Source organism: Gorilla gorilla, chromosome 1, assembly GCF_029281585.2.
Source record: "Gorilla gorilla gorilla isolate KB3781 chromosome 1, NHGRI_mGorGor1-v2.1_pri, whole genome shotgun sequence".
NCBI classification, from domain to species: domain Eukaryota; kingdom Metazoa; phylum Chordata; class Mammalia; order Primates; family Hominidae; genus Gorilla; species Gorilla gorilla.
Window position 1 is genome coordinate 168,034,890 of NC_073224.2, and position 27,031 is coordinate 168,061,920.

The following is a 27,031-nucleotide window of genomic DNA, read 5'->3' on the forward strand; positions in this document are numbered from 1 at the left end:
GGGGCAATATATTCCATGTGTAAACTTATATTATAATAATTATCACATATATTCAGTTGTCTCCTTTCCCAACCTCTGGGAAGATAGAAAGGGAAGATCAGAAGTGGAGAAATACTACTCAAATATGTTGGTAGCTTACCATTAGAAAAAATATACCAAAGACAGCATCTTAGACATAAATACACTTAGGTACATGATGACTTTCCAAGGACTGTGCAGGAACAGATAGTTCTAAGAAATTTATTGATCATTAATTTCCATATCTTTTTTTTTAAGTGACCAACCTGCTGGAGAATGTATGTATTTTGACTGGTTCTGGTTCCTACCTCCTGCTTTTACTGTCACCTTTCACAAAACCTGTTGAACATGTAGAATCATACCATGGGCCATGGCCCAAAGTTTAAAACTTGCAGAAAGTAAATAAAGAAGCTATTTAAAATGTTGATGTTAAAACAATGTCTAGAGGTTGCTAAATTCATTTGCAATAGAGGTGGTTTACAATTTGCTTTCTATACATCTACAGGGTGTATAGTATCATCATCAACTGATAAAGCATTAGGAATGATTTTGGGTGAGATTCCTGTAATTGTTTGTTGTATCCCTCTCATCAAGTTGAAGAATTAGTAGTATTGCTTAAATAGGACACCTTCCATTCCCATAGACTTATTTATGAAAACAGGTTTTCTCACGGTTTCTGTCCATAAAATCCATTCCAACAAAATCTAGGAAGAATTCATTCTGGACTTTATTTCCTGTAAGTAAAAAGTTTTGCCATTTGAGTAAGAAAGTTTTTCCATGTATCTAGATAAAACCAATTCATTAACACCTCTATTATTAACTATATTAAGTTATATATATGAGTTATATATATAAGATATATTAACTATATAAAGTTATCCATATATATACATATACGTGTGTGTGTGTGTGTGTGTGTGTGTGTGTGTGTGTGTGTATATATGAGACAGGATCTGGCACTGTTGCCCAGGCTGGAGTCCAGTGGTGTGATCTCAGCTCACTGCAACCTCCACCTCCCAGACTCAAGACTCAAGCCATCCTTCCATCTCAACCTCCTAAGTAGCTAGGACTACAGGAGCACACCACCATGTCTAGCTAAGTTATGTAATTTTTTTTGTAGAGACGGGGTTTTGTTATGTTGCCCAGGCTTCTCTTGAACTCCTGAGCTCAAGCTCAGCCTTCCAAAGTGCTGGACAAATATTTATTAAAATGTGGGATATATATATAAATATAAAAGTTGTTCAATCATATACTATTAATAATTATAAAAGTTATTTTATTTTTGAATATTTTTTCACTTGGATTTGTATGTTCACAAGACCTATTTTAATGCTAATTTATATACAGCATTTTACAGTAGAAAAGATAGGATATCAATAAAAGGCTTTAAAGAAAAATTAGGATCAAATTATGAGGGATAAGTAGAATAATATCAGTTTAAGGAGAAAAAGCAACGTAGCGTTTATTTTAAAGTAGAGTTTGTTCATCTTGTTTTAAATGGCTGTTAATGAACATCACATCACTCTTAATTCAATTTCTTTGGACATATTTAAAATTGAGAACTTATAGTTTTATTTTAAAATAGCAATATTGATAGTAGTAAGAAATTATAGGTTGGCAAAGACCTTGGATTATGATGAAAATTTTAGGTGGCAATTTTTGAGAGTTCAAAGGTGTACATAATTTACAAAATTGTTTTATGTACCATACAAGCAAGAAGAAAAAAAACTGAGGTTGAGACCACCCTGGGCAACATAATAGACCCTGTCTCTACAAAATATAAAAATAAAAATATTTAGCCAGGCATGGTGGCATGCACCTGTAGCCCCAGATATTCGGGAATGTAGGACATGTGGAGAGAGGCTGAGGCGGGTGGATCGCTTGAACCCAGGAGGTCAAGTCTGCATTGAGCTATGATTGCATCACTGCACTCCAGCCTCAGTGACAGAGTGAGACCCTGTCACTCCCACAAAAAAAAAAGAATCGAATAGAATTGGTAACCCTTTACTTACATTAATGGGCTTGGGAAGATCAGTGTGCTTATGCAGTCTCTATATAGAAATTCACAATCATAACCTAAAGTTATGAAGAGCATTAACCTATAAAACATTGTAATAATTATAAAATGTTTACATTTATAATTCACTTTATAACTTTATAAACCTATCTCCCATGCACAGCCTCTTTGATCTTATACCAAAATAGAAGCTACTTAACACAGGTGATATTATCTCAATTTTGCAACTATTAAACTCTTTTTTTTTCTTTTTTTTTAATTATACTTTAAGTTTTAGGGTACATGTGCACATTGTGCAGGTTAGTTACATATGTATACATGTGCCATGCTGATGCGCTGCACCCACTAACTTGTCATCTAGCATTAGGTATATCTCCCAATGCTATCTCTCCCCCCTCCCCCCACCCCACCACAGTCCCCAGAGTGTGATGTTCCCCTTCCTGTGTCCATGTGATCTCATTGTTCAAGACACATGCACACGTATGTTTATTGCGGCATTATTCACAATAGCAAAGACTTGGAACCAACCCAAATGTCCAACAATGATAGACTGAATTAAGAAAATGTGGCACATATACACCATGGAATACAATGCAGCAACTATTAAATTATTTATAGAAGTTGAATTACTTGCCCAAAACAGTTGCTAGTAAACTAGGAATATGGTTTCTGAATGTAAGTTTTCAGTCCCAGAATAACTTTTATAACTTTTTAAAATATAACACCAAGGCTGTCTTTTTCTACATGTTCTGCTTATAAGATGGGGCAGTATAAAAAAAAAAAAAAACTTTTGTGGCAGTTCAAAGGAGAGTAAATGAATGACGTACTTTAACATATGACAATTAGCTACCTATAAAATTAGTTCTGTGAACCAGCTCTGTGCTCTGACAGTATAGAAAAATAAAGTTTTGCTACATCAAGCCAGACTCTGAATTCTTTATTTTTTTCCTTCTTCTAATTATATTTTATACATAGGGCTTTTTGTTATTGTTATTACTGGCAGTAGTATTGTTTTCAAACACAAAGTTAACCACAGGGATGTAGGGTAATAATAGTTAACCTGAACTGCATACTTGTCATGCACCTCCTTCTGTCCTAAACAAGTTAAACAAACTAATTAATTTAATCCTCATAACAATTTTGTAAAGTAAGTACTTTTACTAACCCCATCTTACAGGTGAGAAAACTAAGGTAAATTAACTTGGCCCAGGTTCCAGGCCTAGTACACAAGAAAGATGACATTTGAACCCAATATTAACTATAATTACACTACACAGTTTGTTAAGGAAAAGTTATAATAAAAAATAAGATCTAGCAAAGACTCAAATTTGAGACTATTTTTAACTTAACATCTTTCAAAAATATAAAGTTTAATTTTTTTACAGGAAGCTGTTTAAAAAAACATTAATTTTTTTCTTCTTGGGTATACTCCTTAATTTATATTTTAAGGCATAGTTCATACTGAATTATGGTTTAGTCCATTTTCTCGAGAAGACAGATAAATATGAGTTAATGGCTACTATAGTAACTGATTGCAAGGCTAGCTTTAATTAGTTGACTGTGTAACCATTTTTTATTCATAAAACAAAATTTGTGTTCAGAATATTTTTTATTAGGAAAAATTGCAATAAGAAAAATCCAGCAGTGCCTGGCAGGGTGCTTAAAGATCAACATAAGCAGATGGGTTGGGAGGGTGGGGAACAGAATTCATTTTGCTTTTTAAATGTCTGTATTTGGTGATACTGTAAAGTAGCATAAGTTTATTATTTTTACAAAACATGAATTTAGAAACTTTCCGTATATCCATGTTATGTTTCTTATTTTATAATCTCTATTTATTAATATATGCAAATAGAATACTTTTAATGACTTCAACACAAAGATGGCTGATGGAAGGGAGACGAGCTGCAATTGCTGATACTGTTCTTACTAGAGAAGTCCATGTCCTTTATTCCCTCGATTTAGGGATAAGGTGTATGTACCTGGCTCCATCCCAAAGAGGATGGAATAGAAAGGCTTGTCTGGAGCCTAGAGCTTTATCTCAGTCATTTCTCTGGATCTGATTGCATACCCTGTCTTTGATACTGCTATTTTAAACACCTCCTGCATGCATTTTGAATGTAGTTTTCATTCTCTTTATATCTCCTGAGGTGAAAGTCCAACTTCTCCAGGAAGCAGCTGCCAGGGAGACAGTACTGCAGACAGAACTTTCCCCACAGCAGTTCAGAGCACCTGCCAGTTATCAAAAATCTTGAAGCCCTTCCAGATCCAAATATCTCACATTCAATCAAGTCCATGTGGGAGAAAGCAAGCTGATTTAGTTGAATTCAAAAATTAAAAAGTAGAGATGACAAAGAAATTTTCAGCTTAATTCATGTTTAAAGCCATTGGAACAAAGCTAGCCTTAAACCACTCAAATTTGTAACACCTTTTTTTCTTTTTTTAGGACTTTTACATTCTTTGCTTCATTTATCAATTTTGTATTCATGCATTCAGTAATCTTAGAGCAGAGATGATAAGACCTATCTACTTCTCAGAATGTTTTTGTGAGTGTTAGATGAGATCATACATTTAAAAAATATTCCCATGCCTCTTAACCCAGAGTAATCATTCTGCAAATGAAATTTATTATCGGGATAAGAGGATAGTAATTAGTAACAGGCCAAAAATGAAGATATTTTGATATTCAGACTTTGCTAGTTTCTTTAATCATAATGTACAAGATCTCTCTTACTCTATCCATGCTTATTTTACTTCATAAATGCTAATTTATATGTTAAATTATTTACAAATAATGTATTGAAGCACCCTTTATATGTAAAAATTGTTTGGCATGGCCCCTCCTAACACAGACATATATTCTTACTTGGAAGCTTCTTATTAATGGAAAGACTAAGATAAAGCAATTTGTGGTATTACAGAAAAACATTACTTAACTAACAGATGTATCTCAGTGTCTTCATTGTAAAATGGGTATAATGATAATAGTTTTTGATAGTACCTAACTCAAAGTCTTGTTTTGAGGATTGAATGAAAAATATACATAACATGCTTAAAATGTATCTGGTGCATAGTAATGTTAACATATTACTATTGTATACTGAACAGTATTGAACTGTTACCTGCTGAAGTGCAGTTCTCACTTAGATATCACCAGAACATATTTTAAAATACAATTCTTATCATCTCTAAGGATGAGGACTTCATTAAATAGTTGAAGTTCACTGGACACATTGTTACCATGGATTTCCCACCACCCTTCACTGTCTTCCACCTCTGGCACACCTGCAAAAATAGAAAGATAATAAGAACCATTTCTGTGTCTGAGTAGTTGTAAAAGAGAATTTTAAATATTGTCAATCATAAGATTATATAAAGTGATATTATTATCTAGGAAATATTTATATAACCATACAATTTATGTATACATACATACATATTATCTAGGAATCAACTCTCATGAAAGATATCAAGAAGAGAGTGCCCTAAAAACAAAGGTAGGGGAGAAAGATGGTAGAATTTCTGTTCTCTTCCATATAATCTCTGCTTTAGTTGCCTTACCTCATTTGGTCTTGAAATTGGGATATCAAAACTCTCTTTGTGTGAAAAATCAGCATGGAGATTGTATGGGGTTCTGAACTCTGTTAATATGCTTTTGAAAGTTCTCCTTCTGTCAAATTTAGGACTTTATGATGCAATGTAGAGACAGCAGTAAAGGTAGCTGGTAAGTCTCTTCATAGGAATATTATTTTCACTCAGTTTAGCTTTGAGTCCAAGACAAAAATGTACTTTTTATTTTTTATTAATTGGTGCCTTTAATAGGAGCTTTCATTAATCAAAATGTCTTGAGAAAGCTGTTCTTTCTCCATACAGCTGAATAAATTCTGCTGTGTGGAATACTGGTAATGGTGCTAATGCTTATGTTTTTGGACTGTGCAACAAAGAATTTGAGATATAAGTGGACAAAATCATTCCTCAGCAGCCACAGGCTTTTTGACTTAACTGAGCTTTAAAAAATAACAAATACCCTAAATATGCTATTTTTCACTACACTCTCTGATGTCCACCTTTCTGATTTAATCACCGCAGGAGTTAGTATCACAGGCATATTCTGTTAGAATTTTCCTAACAGTTTGATCAAATAGCATCTCACCCAATGGGACTTCATACCCCCAAAACAGAGACCTGCCTAATGCGTAGTAACATCCTTTAAGGGGGCCCCTAAAAAGAATTTAGGCAGCAGTGCCATCCTTATTAGAAAAGAATTAAATATCGTGAGCCTGGGTTTATATAATTAACAACCATGAAGCAAAAAGAAATGTTCAAGCTATTTCCTATGTATTTTCCAATAGCCAGATGTTTGGAACTATGTGCACAAAATATCCAGATGACTGACTGAAAATTTAAGTATTTATTATGGTATTTGGTATAGTGTCAACAGAGCATATGCTGAAGAGTGTATTTTTGGAACTGTTTTATTCATCTCCTTGCAAAATAGGTAGTCTAGCAGATTTTTAAAGTGAAAGATAAAAACCACTATCAAGGAGAGCTATGCCATACTCGATTAAAGGATATATTTATTATTGAACATTTTTATTCAGATTATTTCATTGTCTATATTTCAAGGGACCTTAAGATCACTTGCTGCTAAAATGTTCCATTTTGAAGTCCAAAGAAAAAAGATCTGAATTTGTGACCAGAGAACTGTTACTTCATGCTGTCCCATTAATGATCTGACCACCCTCACTTCACTGAACTCCCCCTTACACCCTAATTCCTCCATTCTAAACAGGGAGTCCCCCTGACTTGCTGCTACCTGACTCTAAAAATACTAGCATAGTCTGTCACTGTGGTTAAGAATGCAAGCTGACTGGCTTTGTTCGATCACAACCTGCCAGTACCTTTGCTTCTTCATCTAAAATATTAAGATAATAGTAGTATCTGGCTCATAGGGTTATGTGAGGCTTAAATGGTATAATAAATGTAAAATGCCTAGCAAACCTCCTAGCACATACTAAACAGAATGTCTAATGGTTTAAAAGGGTTTCGGAAGTGTAGAGTCAAATGTTGTAGTTCTTTCTTATTTCAAGTAGCTATGTGTATGAATGATTTTCTTGATCTGCCACCGGCACTTTGCCCACCCACCCCTGCCCCTGACTTGCCTTTTTTTCCGATCACTGAATTCTTAGCTTAGTTCTTCACTTACTGATTTAGGTTGCTTAGCACATCCTCTGTATCATTCACCAGTTATTGTCTGTACTACATATATCTGCATTTAATTACATGTAATTATAGTTTACATGGGTGTGACTTTGCTTTTCCAACTATGCCTCACTTTGGGAATTTTCATACACTTTATCATATTATTCCTTTCTCAAAAATTTTCCTAATTTTTACCTCATTTATCCACTCAACACACGCTTATATTTATCGTTCATTATTTTTAGGCCCTTGGAATATATAGAAGCAACCAAATAGACAAAATTCCTGGATCTTGCTTCTAGTGGAAAGAGACAGACAATAATCAATCAAGTAAATAGACAATATGTCTAAAGGGAGTGTGGGAACAGTCGCGCTATTTTTGCTGTTTAATACATTAGGTCATTTAATGAAGACCTAAGGAAGATAGGGAGCAAGTTATGTAGAACTTTAGGGGAAAAAAGTTGCAGGGAAGAAATAGCAAATACAAACTAACTGAGGCAAGAGAATGCCTGACTTGTTGGAAGCACAGCTAAAGGACCCCAGCCTAGAGCAGAGTAAAGTGGAAAATAGGAGTGGGAGGTAAAGTCAGAAAAGCATCAGGGGACCAGACTCTATAAGGCTGTGTTGACTACTATCAAAATTATAAATTTTCATATGAATTAAATAGAAGGCCTGGAGTTGTTGATGATCTGATTTGAACTCTACAATGTTCATTCTGCTTATTGTGGGAAGAATGGACCTGGCTACAAGGGTCAAGGGCAGAAGCCAGAGACTCTCAGAGAATCTCAATAATCCAATTATAACGACAATTTAATTACTACATTTTTCACTCCCTGTTCTGCATGATGGCTGTTCATGTGCATGCTTTATCATCCTTGCTAAATTATAAATTCTGTTTGGGCCAGGATTCCAACAAATTTATATTTGTAGACACTAGACTTTTTAAACCAAGAAAAAAAAATGTTGGTACCCAAAGAGTACAAAAATAAATTGCTATCATGCTCCTCTACTTGGCTCTCACCCTCCACCCCATTGTACCCTACATAGCTTCCCTCCTTACAAAATTTCTTAATACAACATACACATGTCAAGCAATATCTCTTTGTATTGCAAAGGAAAAAATAGGATGTAGATGGAGAATGAAAAGGAGGTACAGAGGAAGAAGACATAGTTCTTATTCTCAAGGAATCTTTATAATGACCAAAAAAAAAAAAAAAAAACACCTACACATGCATACAGCTGTGTGTGTGTGTGTGTGTGTGTGTATGTTTGGCCTATTCACATATTCTATGTAGTCATCTCATACTAGACCTTTAAACTACATGTATTCTCTATATGATTTCATAACATAGCCAAGCCTATGTAGAATTGCTATTCAAAATTTGTAAAATTCCATGTATGGTAATTTGGGTTATTTATGTTCTAACATAATAGTGTAGTTTGAGAATAATTCTACAAAATTCAGCAAAATTTCCAAAAGGAAAATTTTTTTTTCTGATTGTCATTCAAGAGTATTACTAATGTGTATCTTAAAAAACTTTGATTTGGGAACAATGGCTATTACAAAATAGAGTTATTGAAGCCAAGGAGACATAAATGATGCCTTTTTTCATTTTTTTCATCATGAAGAAATTGAATTCTATTCTTCTGTGGCAGCCCATGTCATGCCAGAATTGAGGAACAGTGCTTATGCTAAGACTACTGGTTAATCTCTGCAGTCTTCCCTAATACCCCCAAAATAAAGGTAAAGCTGCTACTGCCTCTAGGGAAATGGAAATGCCCAATAGAGCATTCTAAATCAGACTTTCATGGTAAAACATCCACTAATAATTAATTTTCTGCTTCCTTTAGACTAGGACAGGTTAAGCAGTTGGTCACATTCAGTAAATAAGAAATTACTTGCAGTAATTTCTGCAACATTCTAATCATTTTCCCATTTCTGAAACCTATTTTAAAAGTCTTTGATCTGCATTACAGTGGAAAGGATGTTGAATGTGGAAAGAGAAGACTTGATTATGAATTCAACATTGGCACCCACTAATATTGTGGCTTAGACCGGTCATTTAACCTAAATATCTCCATTTATTTTCTAGTGATCAAGAGCTTTGCAATCTATACCCTGAAAGAGTTGTTATGAACACGCAATAGAAAAACATACGAAGGCCATAGATGCAGAGGTCACACAGAAACACTTGATGAATGCAGATACTAAATGACACACTAGAATTATCACAGTCCTAGCAGTGATATTTCAGAGTTCTGTCCTGTACCAGCACAAATGTGATCTGTGAAATGGGAAATATGTACCCTCTATCTTCTTTCTGCATATTATTAAGAATGACAGTATGCTGGAATTATTTAATTACATCATTAAAGGGGTTTTATTTTCTTTATTAAATACATAAGGACAAGGTTTTCAATTAACAGTGACCTTTATGACTTCCGTTTTGGTTTCTGTAGATGACAAAGCTGACTGCAAATTAGATTCTGCAATGTACCTTGTTCCTTACTTTTTCACCCACTGATTAGTTTCATACAGTTGACAGCAGCCCACCCTGTTGCTTTCAGCTTACAATTTTGTAGCAATCTCAAACACTGTGTTCAACCCCCCACCCAAGGTGTTCTGTGGAAATGCTGTCAAACTGTTTTTATGTATGTGTGTTTTCGTTCTGTAGCTGTGCTTTGTACTCATTTAAGAAAACCAGTCTTTAATTTGTAACAGAACATTTTCAAGATGAAACAGAATTCCAGGCCTCAGCAAAATCACTGGTATATGACCACAGCCTTCTTCTGTTCTAAAGCTTGATGTGCCTGACTACTATTAAACACAATGCTGTATTTTTGAAACCTGTTACAGAATATGACTAAATAAATGGCTGCAAATTTGACCTTAAAATCCAGTAATTGTCGTTACACTTGTCATCATCATGTGGATCCAGTTTTATTTCTCCAATTCCATCTCTCATGCCTTTTACCATATATCTCATGGTTATTTGTAGTTCCCTGAAATGCCTATTTCTCTGATGTTTACCTGGTGTTTCCCACATATAGCATCTCTGTCTAGAATGCCATATCTTACAATACTTATCTCTTTATCTCAGACATTGCCTATTTCAGAAGGCCTTTATGCCTTCAACGCCCTGAGTCAAGTAACTCTCTTTGATCTCTCATGCATCCTGTGTGTGATTTCATAAAAATATTCTCCTTTCTGTATGGTAATAATTGGTTTGCTCTTGTGTCTTCCTCACTAGACTAAAACTTGTAGACAGCAACAGACAATACCTATTTAAATCCATAGATATCTTATAAATGTTTGCTAGCTAAATGAATGCTTTATAAAAAAGTATTGATCAATAAATTGCAAAAACAAGCAACATTATTAATAAAAGTGTTATACTAGCTTTTTTATATCTAATGACTACAGCAATCAGTAAACATAGTTTATAGTTTTATCAGTGAAACATAGTTTACAGTTTCAGTGTACAAGCTTACCACTGTGCAAATGCAAGCTATTTTAAAAGTAAAGCCTTATAGGCCGGGCATGGTGGCTCAAGCCTGTAATCCCAGCACTTTGGGAGGCAAAGGCAGGAGGATCGCCTGAGGTCAGGAGTTCAAGACCAGTCTGGCCAACACAGTGAAACCCCATCTCCACTATAAATACAAAAATTAGCTGGGCACAGTGGCAGGCGCTTGTAATCCCAGCTACTAGGGAGGCTGAGACAGCAGAATTGCTTGAACCCAACAGGTGGAAGTTGCAGTGAGCCAAGATTGTTCCACTGCACTCCAGCCTGGGCGACAGAGTAAGACCCTGCCTCAAATAAAGAAATAAATAAATAAATAAATAAACCCACACTTATATGAGTCTATGATTTCTGCATCTGGTACATTATATTCAGTATCAGGTTGGGTCAGGTCAGTCTAAATCATGACCTTTACTGCTTCTCATAATTTCAAACAAAGAAATAGGCTTTAAGGCAGAAAATTGTTTAAACTAATTTAGCTTTATTTAGATGTGTCATCCAGACAGAATGAAAAAGGCTTTTGACTAACTTTCAGTTGAAACACACACACACGAACACGCACACACACACTACACACTTAAAAAAACTGTATGCAAGTATTGTTTCACATTTGCATTGGGAATGGAAGATGCATCAGTATGTTCATGTTTCCTGAGTTAATGTCTGATGTTTGCATTTGATGCTGTGCTATTATTCAGCAAAAGAAAATAACACTCAGAACAAAATAATGTTGTCTCTCATTTTTATTTTGATTAATAGTGTTGTATCTCTTATAATTTGTAGGTGTTATTTGGAAGATGGAGCTTCAAAGGGTGCCTGGCTGAACCGGTCAAGTATTATTTTTGCGGGAGGTGATAAGTGGTCAGTGGATCCTCGAGTTTCAATTTCAACATTGAATAAAAGGGACTACAGCCTCCAGATACAGAATGTAGATGTGACAGATGATGGCCCATACACGTGTTCTGTTCAGACTCAACATACACCCAGAACAATGCAGGTGCATCTAACTGTGCAAGGTATGTATTTTCAGAACTGCTATATTGTGAAAGACTGTGCTTAGAAATGTTTAATATTTAGGTATCAAAATGACTAGGAAGCAGTTAACAATGTTGAAATATTTGTTGTCATTGAAATATTTGTTGAATTATATTGTCATAGTTTTCAGGAATTTACATTCCTAGATATCAGAAAGTCATTAAGAGTCATACAGACAGAATGAAAAAGTCTTTTGACTGGCTTTCAGTTGAAACACACACGCGCACACACATACACACATTTAAAAAAAGGTATGCAAGTATTGTAGTCATTAAGAAGTGTAATGACTATTACAGGCATACAAATCCCTACTTACAAAGATAAAGAAATATCCATTAACACCATATTATGACATTTGTAACTGATTCACCTCATATCTTCCTTTGATTCATCCCTTCAATAAATCTTTGGGAGCCCATGATTGATACATTAAATGTTTGAAACCTACAATAGATACATGAAAATATTAGAACTTTTTGAAATATGCACAGTAACTCTTTAAATGCAATCCTCCAAGCATTCAAATACTCTGTCTCAATCCATCCTCTGTTTACTTTGATTCAAGTCACAATGAAAAGTAGCAGCCTTCTAGGATTTCTTTATTTAAATATAGAGTAATTGAGAAAATATGTACACAATGGTTTATATTTGATTTACTTTCAGTAGATCATAAATTATGCTAGCTAACTTTCAATCTCCAGATACAAACAGAATCATCAAATTATTTTATTTCTCTTGCATATTAAAATGTAAGAGCTTAAGTCCCCTAAAATACAAATGGTTTTCAAGAAAAATGTAATTATTATGCTAGGAGAATGGAAAACATTTATTTTTTGCCCTTTTACATTATTTCTTTCTGCTTTATAAATTAATCGTGTGTTGGTTGTTTAGAAATATTATGCTCTGTGGAACTAAAACTGAAATTGCCTTATTTCTAAGTAAAATTAATAACAAATTATGTGATAATGTGGTGCCAGAGCATGCATGTTTTATTCCTAATAGGAAAGTTGAGTGAGAAAGTCAGCTGTACTCTCTTTGAGTTTACCCTTCAATAAGTCAAGGCTGAAAATTAACTTAGGTGCATAGCTTAAGTCTGAAAAAGATTGTTAATCTATAGACTTATTAACTGAGCTTTATTTCCTTATGTAAAGGTAAACTTGAATTCAAACACAGCTTCAATTGTTAGTACAGTAAATATTTTAACTTTGTGATAAGGTTAAACTTCTTAAACAATTAACTTTAAGGAGGAAAGTATAAATTGAAAAATAAGTCAATGAATTTCCTCAGTGATTTTTCTTTTTTTTACATATTATTGTAGACTGTGATGATGTTCATTATTTAAAAGTGGTATATCAGAATGTAATAACATTTTCACAATAGTTCATCTTTAATCAGAGATTATTCAGGGACTCCAAAGGGTGGGAGTTAATCCACCTTCAGAAACTGATATGAGATTGTAAGACAAAACACATTTCTTATGTTATTCAAGCCTAATCTTGTTCTCTTGTTCAGTTCTCTGCCCTTTGACTTGAGTTTCTAGCTCAAAGACTCTAAAAGATTTTCGTTATGTGAAAAAAGAAAGTATACTTAAACAATAATATGTTTGAGTTACTTAAGACACAGACATTTGGCTTGTACATTTTAAACTTGTAGGTTTAAATGATATATTTCTGAAGAATAAATATATTCCATTTTCCTTTTTCCATTCTCTCTTGTTCCATATTAGGTCTATACTTTAAATACCCAGACTATCGGTATTTAAGACCAGCCTAGGTACATGTTTAATTCTCATAGGATTTTTAAAATAACTTTGTATTTCATAGGTTGTTTAATATTGTTCAAGTTTTAAAAACTGCTACATGTCTTACTATAGTACTCTTTTTTGCTGGTCATTAGATGATGGTGAACTTTTGAGCAGTTATGAATGTACTTATTGAATGTTCCTTCAGTATAATATTTTATTCCTCTAGAAAAAGAAAAATCCATGTTACTGTTTTGAAAGTATAAGATTGGATAAAATTAAAAGCTAATAATTTTACAGTATTTATGAACATAATTACTTATTAGAAGTTGATTGACATGTAGGCGGTTTTCAAATTACATTAATAAAGTTCAGGGAATACATTAATAGGCTTGTCAGTCAATTCAAGTACTAAATAAATGTCATAAAAAGTCAACCCCACTTAAGCTACATTTCTTCTCAATGAACAAAAGTAAACTGATGTGTACACCTCTTCAGTCCCTAAATTTGTTAGATTGTCTGATGCTCAGGGGTATCAGCATAGTTTTGAAGCATATGCTCTTTGCCTAACAAGCTGACAATCCTTTATTCACCAAGATAAAGAAGCTTAGCAACTGAGGGAAGACTGTATTAATCACTGATGTCAAACATACATTGGCTGGTAAAAACAAAGCTCATCTTCAATTGTTGCATGTACTCCAGGGAACTATTTTTCTTAAATCATTTTGAAAAGGGATAAAAAGGGGATATATTATCAACACAGACACTATGTTTGAGAAATTTATTAGTGCTATTGATTTCTTAGAGCTATTAATATAAATAAACGGAGCAATGGAGGAGGAAAAACACTAACGTAGGAATAGGAAAACCCGCATTCTAATCTGGAATTGTCCTGCATAAACTAGGCAATTATTAAGTCTCTCTGAACTCTGGCTTTCTCATTTCAAAAGAGACATAAGACAAGAAGATCTTTAAGGTCCACACCAGTCAAAAAAGACAAATGACAACAACAAACAAAAACAAAACAAATAAAAAAATAACAAAAATCCCACATCAATTATTTGCTTTGATTTAATGGGAAAAAATATTTAAGTTAAAAAAGAAAAATATTTTATAACTTTTATTGAACACCATGCAAACTAATGTTTACATATAGCTCCTGTTACTACTTACTCCACAAGTACATTTCATTTCTCTTTATATTTTTTCTTTATCCAATGGAGCTGAGCAACCTATGTATTTATGAAATTTGGAGAATGTGATAATTTGGAGCCTGGCTTTAAAAGGGTTGAAACTGACTAATAGACTTAATAATAAAATAAATTTTTTCATTACCTATATATAACATGGTTTTGATAAATCAAATGACCTATTATTCACTGTTTTGAACTATGTGATATATTTACTAAGAACTAATTTCTTTGTTTATAAGTATAAAAGTGTGTGAGGCTGGAGGACTTGTTATGAAGCAAGAGCTCCTTATTACAATACTGTAATGTTGAGAAACATGAAATATAGACACTGCCCATTTGAATATATGTCAGGAATTGTGCTATGGTTAGAATGTGTCCCCCAAAGTTCATGTGTTAGAAAATTAATCTTGAAAGGAACAATGTTTGAGGTGCAGTCAAATAAAAGCTGGTTATTCATTCATGAGAGCTCTCATGAATGGGTTGATATTGCTGTCATGGGATTGGGTTAGTTGTTGTGAGAGTGGGTTTGTTATAAAAGTGAGTTAGGCCCCCTCTTGCTTTCTTGTTCTTGTCCATCTGTTTTATGTCATGGGATGATGCAGCACAAACGCTCTTGGAAGATGCTGGTACTATGCTGTTGGACGTCTCAGCCCCCAAAAATATGAGCCAAATAAGTTTCTGTTCATTATAAATTACCCGATCTGGGATATTCTGTTATAACAACATAAAATGGACTAAGACATGGTTCCTACTTTTAGTTCTCCATGACGTTTAAAGTCTAGATTGTATAGAGCACAAATTAGACACTCATAGATAGCGTGTATTAAATAAACATATGAAATGTTTGCTGTTCAACTCATTCCTTTTCAAGGAAATATACTCTAAGTTTTCTCTGGTCAGAGTAGAAGGAGATTTGACTAGCACATAACTCTATAATCAAAATAACTTCTCAAAGGTATTTAACTTCTCCAGGGTATTGTAATTTCCTTAGGGTACATAACTCACCTAGAGTATTTGTAATAGGTGGGGTGCTACAGTTCCCTTATCAAGGGTGGGCTTATTTCTCTAGAATCTGGGAGTGTAGTTAGAAGACAACATTCTGGGCCCTTTTGAGGATAGCCTCAGCTGCAGAGAGCCTCCTTGCTGAAGTCAAGCCCTGCCTAGAGCAGCCAACACCCAATGACTGCTTGAGGCAAGGAGTATAAAGACCTTTTCCTTTTAGCCCAATGTAGGACAGCTTTGATGGGCCATTTTAGGTTCAGAACTCCTCATGGGCAGCTGAGGCTATTGTCCAGACTCCATTGCAGCTCTACTTCTTACTATATTCAAACCCATCTCCTTCTTCTTCCGTCCCCAGCGGCTGATCACAAGGATATTTCCTAATAAACATCTTGCACTCTAAACTCTATCTTGTTTGAATTCGTTTCACAAAGATCCTAAAGTATGACAATATCAGATCCATATCTCTTGCTTAGTCATTGTTTTGAGAAAGCCTTTATAAAGTGAAAAGGCATTCAAACATCATTTATTATTAATATTCTATTTTATGTTAAAACGAATTTGAAGTGGCTTATGGAGGAGTATTCAGAACACCAAGATAGATAGGAAGAACAAAATAAACAAGAGAAGAGTAGGATGCAGTCAGAGGTGAGGTTAGATCATAAAATTTGTAATATGATTTTCATATACTTTCAGAGCATGTCAAAAATTTATTTCTAAGATTTCTGAAAGCCAATATATCTAGAGAAACAGAATCAGTTATTCATTTCATAGTTCATAGGTTAAAACTTACTTTTCTCAGTACTCTGATCCTGTTATTCAGAATGAAGTAGCATTTCTGCCATAAGCTATCTCAGAGCATCACGGTGAGGTATAAGGAACATCTCTTTGGTACACATAGCATTCATTCATAAGGCTTTTACTTATAACAGCTTTCAATATAACCTGAAGAGCAGGGAAGTAAAAAAAAAATTTAAAAATAAATTCAATAAGATGCCATTCCAATAACAGGGAGATAGCTTTTTGATTACCACCTTAATCTATGAATAAATTTTAGAACCTATCCTTCTTAGGCAAAACTCCACAAATATTATTTCTCCCAATTAGTCGTTGAATAGTAATTCAAGTGCAGATACTTCAAAGTTATACTTACCAATGATTATCTGGAGAGCAATTACTCTATGTGGCCACAAGTATAAAGCCATATTCTCCAAAGATTAGCACATCTTTGTCTAATGTTAACATCCTTTCAATGAATACTAAGGCCTTGACAAGGTGCACACTGAAAGAGAAGGACACCACACTCTGTTCCAGTTTGAGCTGATGGGAATAAACAGCATCACAGGACATGGGCCTGCTTTTCCCAAAAGACCAAAAGCAGAAAAAAAAAAAAAAGTAATGGTGAAAAAAGCATGAAAAAATACTACATACATTGGACAATTCAAGCCATTGTGCTGCAACTGTGAAAATTTCAAAATTTTCAACAAGTCAAAAAATGAAACCAAAGAAAAATTATCGCCACTAACAAAAATTTTACAGAGCTACAGATATTGAAACAGTTATTGTCTGGATGCAATAATGGCTCATGACAAGACTCTTATATTGGATCCTAGTATGTTTTATTCAGGATCTATTTTTTTCCTGTGGAGGAGATCAAGATTATACATGGGAACCCAATCTTGGACATGCTCTAAAACACAAAGAAATGGACAAAGATTCAAACCTCATGCTGTTAATATTTTTAGCATGGAAACAATAATAAACCATATGAAATAAAAATGGCTTAATACCCCATTATGTGCCGTTACCCTACCCAAAATATCTTTATCTTTAAGGAATGCACCTTCATACTTACAAAACATAATCTTAGATAAATGAAAAAAGATAACTTGTTAGTGGAGCTACTACCAGTAAAAACTAGGAGTAGGTGTCCCAAAATTGTCCATGTTTTTTTGTACATGATCTATAGCTTCTTTATATCAATAACTAGATAACAAAGCTACATTTCTAAGAACATATATGATAAATACATGTTATCTGCTTGTAAGAAAATGATTATTTGCTCTCTATAATTTGGCTAAAAGTGATCTCAAATATTTAAGATAAACGTTACATGGATAGGGGTGTACATACTCATTCTTATTCCCTTTGCAGGGGATTCCGACCTGTTCTACCATAAATCATTATTTACTTACTCCATTTACATTATAGTGCAGGTCCAATGGAAGACAAATTATACTGAGCTCAGGCAGACTAATCAATACCTGACTACTGATCACAGGGTGAAAGACCAAGTAAGTTCAATTACTGATAACAATAAGACTGTATTAGTCCCTACAAATTTTCCCCAAAATGAAGTAGTAACGATGGAACTAGGCCTAAGAACATTGCATTGCTTTTTTCTATTTCTATTGATCTGAAATGTCCAGTTTTGCAGTTTATGAAGACAGGATCTTATTAGCATTTTGGAAGATATGCCTCATTAGTTAACAGGACGATCATTTTATATATATATAAAACAGTGAGATGCTGTCTCAGGAAAAAATATATATATAGGTATATATATATATACAAATATGTGTATATATATATGTGTATATATGTGTGTATATATACACATATACATACATATGTGTGTATATACACATATATACATATGTGTGTGTATATATACGCATATATACATATGTGTGTTTATATATACACGCATATATACATATGTGTGTATATATATACACACATATGTACATATGCGTGTATATATATATACGTGTGTGTGTGTGTGTGTATATATATATTTATTTATTTATTTATTATTATTTTTTTTTTTCCTGAGAGAGCATCTCACTCTGTGTCCAGGCTGGAGTGTAGTGGCTCAGTCTTGGCCTACTGCAGCCTCAACCTCCCTGGCCTCAGGTGATCCTCCCACCTCAGCCTGTCATGTAGCTGGGACTACAGGTGTACACCACTCTGCCTGGCTTTTTTTTTTTTTTAGAGATTGGGTCTTGCCATGTTGCCCATGCTGGACTCAAACGCCTGGGCTCAGGCGATCTACCCACCTCGGCTAGCCTCCCAAAATGCTGGGATTACTGACATGAGCCCCTACGCCTGGCCAGGACTACCATTATATTCCCCAGGTACTTTATCCAGTAGGAAATATTTAATCTGTTGAACTACATGAAGCAGTATTATTGAGGTCTAGAGAGACAATGGTCTGATATCTAAACAATTTAGAATAGTTATGCCTAATGGGAAACTTGGGAAAAGTAAGTTTTTCAGGTGTCATTCGTGATCTTAGACTTTAGCAAGATTATTTCCACAAATATACCTTCACAGACAAATTCAGAATCAAGGTTGTTTTCCCAAATATACCTTCATAGACAAATTCAGATCTAAGATTATTTTCCCAAATATACCTTCACAGACAAATTTAGATCCAAGATTATTTCCCCAAATATACCTTGACAGAAAAACTCAGGTTCACCATCTGTGCTTATGTGGGGTAAGCTTTTTTAGGCAAGGAAATCTTGCATAACAATTAAAAAATTAATGCATTTTTCAGGTAGACATTTTCAGCTTTCTTTTCACACAATCCCTTCTGGCTAGAATTGCTATGGTTACATGGCAGGATATATCAGACCAGATTCTAGGAATTCATTATCTCACTTTTCTGTGAATATATTGACATTCATTAGGTTATGGGTTTAGCTACTATGATTTATAAGATATAAGGTGAATTGAGCTACTTTTAGTAAAATTCTTGTTTGAATACAAGCTTGTCTTCCAGAATACACATTTTTTTCTTCTAAATATTCTAATATTCAGAATTATTGAACATTACTTTTCTACAGTTGGGAATAAAGAAGTAGCAGAAGAGAAAGTAGATTTCAGTAAATAGTATTTTACTTCCAAAAGATTTTCTATGTAAATATATAGATCATATATTCCTAAGCAAAATTATCACATGAAGTTTTATGTATTGCCTAATGTAAGGTCTGTTATTAGAACAATACTTTAGATCAAAACTGTGCCAAAATCCATAATGCACTTCTTACTCTACACAAAGGGAATTACTAAGTTGATAATATTTTCTTTTACATTTTCAATTTGTTGTTACTTGCCAATGAAAAACAAGTAGGGAAGAGCAAAAAAAAAAAAAAAAAAATCATATCGATGGCCACCACACATTGTTGGCTTCCATCTGAGTCATCTCTTTTTTTTTTTTTTCCTATAGAAGGAACTTTGTGAGTTCATAGCAGAAAGGAGGAGCGCTATTGGAATTTAAATAAGCATCTTTGCTAACTAGGAAATTATACCAGCAAGGAAGATTCTAATTCAGTGTCTTGGATCTACTCATGAGATGAATAATATGTTGAGAGGGTGGTAGAAGAGGGCCAAAAATCAAATAATTATACAGCTTGTGGTCAGTGTTGATGAGGAGAAATGTTGCCCTACTTTATCCTTTTTTTTTTCAAGTTTTCAGCTTGAATTAGAGTGGCAAGTATTCCATAAAAACATATCTGGGAATAGGATATATAAGAAAGAAGAAGAATATTATATATTATTCATTTGGAGACTAAGGCAGTATTTCTGTTTTTGATAACACACAGTCCAAAATTACAATTTGAAAATAATTTAAAGTAATTATCCCTTTAAGCAAGATTTGCTGCCTTTAAAAGTCCCCTTAATGATTGATGGATATTTCTTACAATTCCTGAAGCACAGAGTTTGATAAGTATGTCAGAGCTCAGCAGACTGATCACATTTTCATGTTTTTGGTAGTAATTCTTAGTTTTGCATGTGAAATCTGTATTGGAAAGTGGTTATATTTGTTGCCTATCTTGGAGTATATTCATTTTCTCTTAAAAAAAAACAAAGAAAATAACTGTGTAAGTAATACATGTCAAATCCCAGTGCAATGTACACTATCACTATGAAAATCTCTCTATAAATAAAAGATTACTAACCTCTAGCTGGCACATTTATTTTAAGAAACACTGCAAATAAAACCTATGTCTGGTGAAATAACTTTTCTTCTTGGAGTCATTTTAATGGGATGTGATCTATGAAATAATTTTTCTGTTCTTTTTTCCCAAATCATGTATATAATTAAGATATCACTATAAAGGCAATTAGGAATTTACTGTTTTCATTAGTTAAATGCCAACTGACAATACTCCTTGTAGCCATTATGTAAAGCAAAGATAACATTTTTCAGGAGAAAATTTGAATCTGCTAATATTGTTTATAGTATGATCTGTAGTAGAAAAATAAGGATTAATCATATGTAGCACCAACAAGAAAATGGACACAATTAAAACTGGTGGCAAAGCTTAGTTTACAGAATTAGAGTGAGGCTATGTTCCAATATCTCTCTTCCCATACTTCGCCACCCATCCCTTCAGCATCTTCTGGTTAGTAATCTAGCAAGAGGTTAGAAGTAGAAAGATTTGGGGAAAAAGGGACCATGCACCTGCACTAAGTTGTCAGTTTTCTAGCCCGCATTTGTAGGTTTGCATTTAGACAAGTGGCCCTTAAACAGTTTGTGGTCATGAACCCATTTGAAAATCTGATGAAATTTGTAGACCCCTTCTCTGGAAAAATACACATACCTTTAGCATACTTCTTTACATGAGCACAGGCTTATGAACACCGTAAATCTATTTGTGGACTCCAAGTAAGATCTCAAGTCAACTTCTTGAGCGTGATGACTAGGTCTTATTTCATTTTATTTTATTTTTTGACTCTCAACCAGGATGGTGTCTGACAAATGTTAGAAACTCAGTAGAGTTTTATTGTTTTTATAAATGCACGTATTTCTTTCTGCCTAGCTTCATGCCAATCGTTTTGCTTAAGCTGTGACTTAGTATGTTGATGCTATCTTTAGGACACATAAGACCGTGAATGCTGACATAATAAGAAAAAAAAAGGATTAGTTAGACATTCATGACTTAGATTGCTTATTTTTATTTGAGGCCAAAACCTTCTTATTCTCTATAATTTCCATATTTTCACAAGTGTAGAATAGTGAATGCGTGTTGTAGTAAAAAGTAACAAATAAGACACCAGCATTCTACAAAATATATTCTACCCTAGCAATGTTATTTTGAGGAAAAATATACTTTACATGGGACAGAGTTAGCTACAAAGACTGTAGCCAATCGTTTCTAATGCCAAACCCAAACAAGAGTTTAACATTTAAAAAGAGCCAACAGTTACACAATTAAAATTTTATCTGAGGATTTTGCTCATTCTTTTAGGTTTTGACTTGAACAAATGGGTGGATGGACACTTTTTTAAATGAGATATTGAAGACGAGGAAGGACAGATTTTGCAGCTATTTATTAGTGCAGAATAAAGTGAGATGTGTTGTTATTCACTCTGCTTAGGACTTGTTCATTTTAAGTGAGCCCATTTTAAAAGAGCAGGCAGGATGACTTCAGTTTATGTCAATAAAGACTTATGAAGTCTCACTTTAATTCAATACCAACTATGTGCAAATAACTTTGCTAAATGTTGCACCTACATTCATTCATTACCCCTTGTGGTAGACCTAATGATACAGTCTCCAAATATGACTACATCCTCATCTCCAGAACCAATGAATTTGTTAGGTTAAGTGGCAAGGAAAAATGTAATCTGATCTTAAGACAGGGCTAGCCTATAATCCCAGCACTTTGGAAGAACGAAGCAGGAGGATCACTTGAGACCATCCTGGACAACATGGGGAGACCCTATTTCTGCAATTTTTTTTTAAATAGCTGCTGTGGTCCCAGCTACTTTGGAGGCTGAGGTGAGAGGATTGCTTGGGCACAAAAAGTGGAGGCTATAGGGAGTGGTGATCGTGCCACTGCACTCCAGCCTGGGTGACAGAACGAGACCCTGCCACAAAAAAAGAAAAAAAAAAGAAAGTGCCTATTAACTTTGATTATCCAGTCAGGCCCAGTGAAATCACATGGGACCTTAAAAGTGGAAGAGGAAGGCAAAAGAATGGTCAGAGGGAGCTGACTGCTGATGTAGGCCAGATTGACGTGCTGAAGAAGGACTCAACCTACAATGGCTGGATTTAATGATAGAGGAAGGGGACCCTGAGCCAAAGAATATGGATAGACTTTAGAAGCCAGGAAAGTCAAGGAAATGAAATCTCCTCTAGAAACTCCAGAAGGGACTTCAGCCCTGCCAACACCTCGAGTATAGCTGAGTGAGACATGTCTACACTAACAGACATGTAAGATACACTTGTGTTGTTTTAAGCCACTAAATTTGTGATAATTTTTTATGGCAGCCAATAGGAAAACTAATACACTCCCCGTGCACATTCACACATATACACACTCTAAAATAAAGGCACCTTTATATCCATCTAGAATAAGTTTCTTAACCTCAGTACTATTGACATTTTGGCCATGTGAGTGTGTGTGTGTGAGAGAGAGAAAGAGAGAGAGAGAGTGTGTGTGTGTATCGCTGTCCAAGTGTAAGGTGCCCTGGCCTCAACATATGGACACTAGCAGCATTCCCTGCTTAAATGTCTGCTGGGGCGAAAATCACCCCTAGTTGAGAACCACTGATGGAATAGAAGACAAATGCTTTAATTTTCAAATGCATGGCAGGTTGTGAAAAGCTCCATGAAAATATGGATCGTATCTATCTTACTGACCTAACCTGAGTGAGTAGAACAGGGGCTGCATATAAAAGGGGCTGAAATAAATATTTAATGGATGATAGAGTGAAGGAGTGAAGTCTCTTAGAGTATAAACCAGCCAATGACCAGAGAAAATTCTTCTGTATTTTTTCTCTCTGGTCTGTTTCCCCTGTTGACACTAGTAAAGATCAGTATTCTTTCTCTTAAGTAGTTTAGCATGGCATAAGTATTAGATTGACCTCAAGTCACATTCACTTTTAATATTTATAAAGCATATGAACTTGATCAACTGTCTTCATCTATTTAACACTCACCTCCATCCTCTGAGAAGTAAAAAGTAATCCCCAGCTCTCTGGTTTGCTATAAAAATCTAAAAAACAATTAGATATATATTTCTTGAAGTGTCCAACTCAGAGTAGATATTCAATCTGAGTTATAATCTTTCTTTTTCCAAAGAGCTAATAGTGTACATATAGGTCCTTTCTTCTTTCTTCTTTTGAATTAGGATGCAATTGATATTGCTCTCACTGATTCCAAGTGATCTTTACTAAGAATTTAGACAACAAAGTTAGACTGTAAAATATCAACAAAATTAATTACCCTTCTCATGGAGAAATTCTATGTGAAAGGGATATAACAAATTTATACCAATGTTAAGGTTTTGAACATAATTGAAAATAATCTTATATTTTTTTGAAAACTTCTACCTGAAATTAACGGAAAGATATTATGCACTCATTTTTGCCTATTTGATCTCAAAGCTATTCTCTGCACCTCTCTTACTATGCTCTATGTCGCCCCCACACCAGAAGGTGCATTCCCAGCCTACTATGTTTTTTGGTTTCTGGCAGGGTTCACTCAATGGGAGATACTGGCAAGAGAGTGATTGCAGACTGGAGAAAGAGAGAAATCAGGCTATTTTCCTCTCTCTTATTGTCACAGGCGGTGTCTCCTGCAAAGCCTTTTATTTCCTTGGCTCCAGGTTCAGCTGGACAGCCCATCCTCCTATTGGCACAGCTCACACTGGGAAACCCCATGTCATGGGCCTAGCTGCTATTGAACAGTCCTGACCTGTGGGCTCTGGCAGTGAGACCTGCTTACAAAAGTATTAGCGGCTTCTTCTTGTTACAAATCTCTGAGGTTCTCTCCTTCATGTGCTCTGGCTTCTTGGACTTTCATCACGTATGTAAAAACTTCTCTGTATTAGACCATCCTTTTTTTGAAATACAGTTGACGCTTGAACAACATGAGGGTTAGGGGCACTGACCTCCTACACAGTCAAAAATCTGCACATAACCTTTGACTCCCCAAAAACTTTACTAACAGCCTACTATTAACTGGAAGCCTTACCAATAACATACATAGTCAATTAACACATATTTTATGTTATAAAATATGTATGTATATGTATGAACCATGCAATGGTATTCTGTATATATATATATACTCTTATACTGTATCTATTCTATATATATATAATATTCTATATATATTCTTATACTGTATCTATAAGAATATATATGTATTCTATACTGTATTCCTACAATACAGTAAGCTAAAGGGAAGAAAATGTTATTAAGAAAATCACAGAAAAGAGAAAATGTATTTAGTATTCATTAAATAAAAGTGGAACATCATAAAGTTCTTTATGCCCATCTTCACACTGAATAGGCTAAAGCAGAGGAGAAAGAAGAGGGGTTGGTCCTGCTGTGTCTGGTGGCAGAGGTGAAAGAAAATCCAAGTGTACATGGACTCTTGAAGTTTAAACCTGCATTGTTCAAAGGTCAAATGTACTTAGATTGGTTTCTACTTTCCTGGCTGTATCCCAACTGGTAAAGATTTTTTCTTAAAATTTCCAGTGGTTTTGAGTTGTAAATATTCGCAAAAGGCAAGTGTTTAAGCTCTATCCTTTATATAGTTAACCATTTTATATAATGATAATTACTGCCTTACATTCTAGGAAAAATATGTCTCATTCCTGAATATCAAAAGCAAATTTAAAAACAAATTTTAAAATTAATTACACATATATTGGGATCTCAGATTTATTAAACTAATTATTAGAAAGTAAGATAAATTGGGGAAAAACTAAAAGTATGCATAATTATTAAATGCTGGCATTTATGTGAGCCTTGGGCTTCTCTTTATTAGCTTTTGGGTGCGATTATCATTAACATTTCAGTTGCATCCTTAATGAATATTAGAGCTACAAACACACAATGGCATGAGTGAAAATAGGAGTCTTTCATTACCACACAGACTGAAACTTTAAGAAAAATAACTTACAGAGAGGCTGTAGAGCTGTGATTATATATTTACCCTGGGAGCTGTGAGCTGTCTAGAATTATTCTGAGCTTTGATTTTTACAGCTGCACCTGTGCCGGGTGGAGAAACTAGTGAAGAGCAATTTGGGCCTCTTCAGTAAACCAGTTAACTGATTTTGGACACTAACTCTAAAGCAACTTAGCCACATCCTTTGAGCATTTGCTTCGTGCTAAGCATTGTTGTAAGTGTTGGAAAAGAAAGATCTGCAAATAAAAATTAGTCCTTCTTTTCAAGGAAATTACCTATCAGCTAGGGGATACTGACTTGGGGGCAAATGAGTGCACTAAAGTTAGGTAGGGGCTAGGACAGATGTATATATAGGGCACATAAGGCAGGTCTTCTTTTTCTGTAGGATCATACCCAGCTTTTGGGGTGAAGTAGTGGATAGGCTTGAGGTTTAATTACAAGGCATGAAGTGATAGCCATAGTATACTGCTTGAAAGTTACTCTTAGGGTATATAGTAAGTCATTCAGAGCTCAATGAGGAGCTACTTCAAGTCTCAGCAAGTGCTGAATAAGCAATTAGATGTATAAACTCACATTGTCTTGTTCCATAAAATGGAATAAGAACTGTGGGGAAGGAGTAGGAACAGGACAAGATGAGAGGAATAGCTCAATCAGAGCATTGCCATAAGATGGCCTTTAGAAGTAGTACTGACAAAGAGATACTCAAATGTACAGCTCCTCGGAGCTGGAGATGGCTTGGAGGTGGTTTGAGCATGTAGAAGCAATGGGGACAATGGAGGACTCTGGGGAGCAGTTGTAGGAGGCTATAATTGCTGAGCTCAACTGCTGACTGGAACCATTCAATACTGAGAGGAGCAGCTGCAGAGAGCTTAAGCAGGGAACCCTGGAGAGCCACAGTTGGAGCTTCCCCAGATTAAGAAGCTGCCAGGGGAAGCAGGAAGCGGCAGTTATGAGTGTCATTGCATGGAAAGTTCAAAGTTATCCATTCAGTTCCACCATCTCTGCAGCTGGCAATAACTATTGAAACACAGTCTTAGATATATGAAGAAATGGTGAAATATTGATAAGATTGACAAAATATGTTTGAGATTTTTAAAGACAACTTTCCTCAAACTCGAACGTAGGCTTTCTTGGCTAATGTGGTATTATGTTTGGTTGTTGTTTGTTTATTGAGGAACAATTTTACCCTAAAAATAGCTGTTACATTGGCCAAAACAGGGAGACTTGATTTTAAATTAAAGGATTCACTAACCAAAAAATCAATGAGAGTATATGCAAAATTTGGTACTTTTTGATATTTCTCCCCTGGAAAGAGTAACTGTAGTTTTTATCCTGTTCTCAAAGTTCCTGATGCTAAAAAAAAAAAAAAAA

At 34.6% G+C, this 27,031-nt stretch overlaps 1 protein-coding gene across 1 annotated transcript in view; it reads left to right on the plus strand.

Annotated features, from left to right (window-relative positions):
• The window catches only part of NEGR1 (neuronal growth regulator 1), an 874,525-nt gene that overhangs the window by 334,928 nt on the left and 512,566 nt on the right, over positions 1 to 27,031 (plus strand). Inside the window, exon 2 of the mRNA XM_004025980.5 lies at positions 11,542 to 11,774. Within this exon, the coding sequence (XP_004026029.2) occupies positions 11,542 to 11,774 (233 nt within the window). The remainder of the gene's footprint in view (positions 1 to 11,541; positions 11,775 to 27,031) is intronic.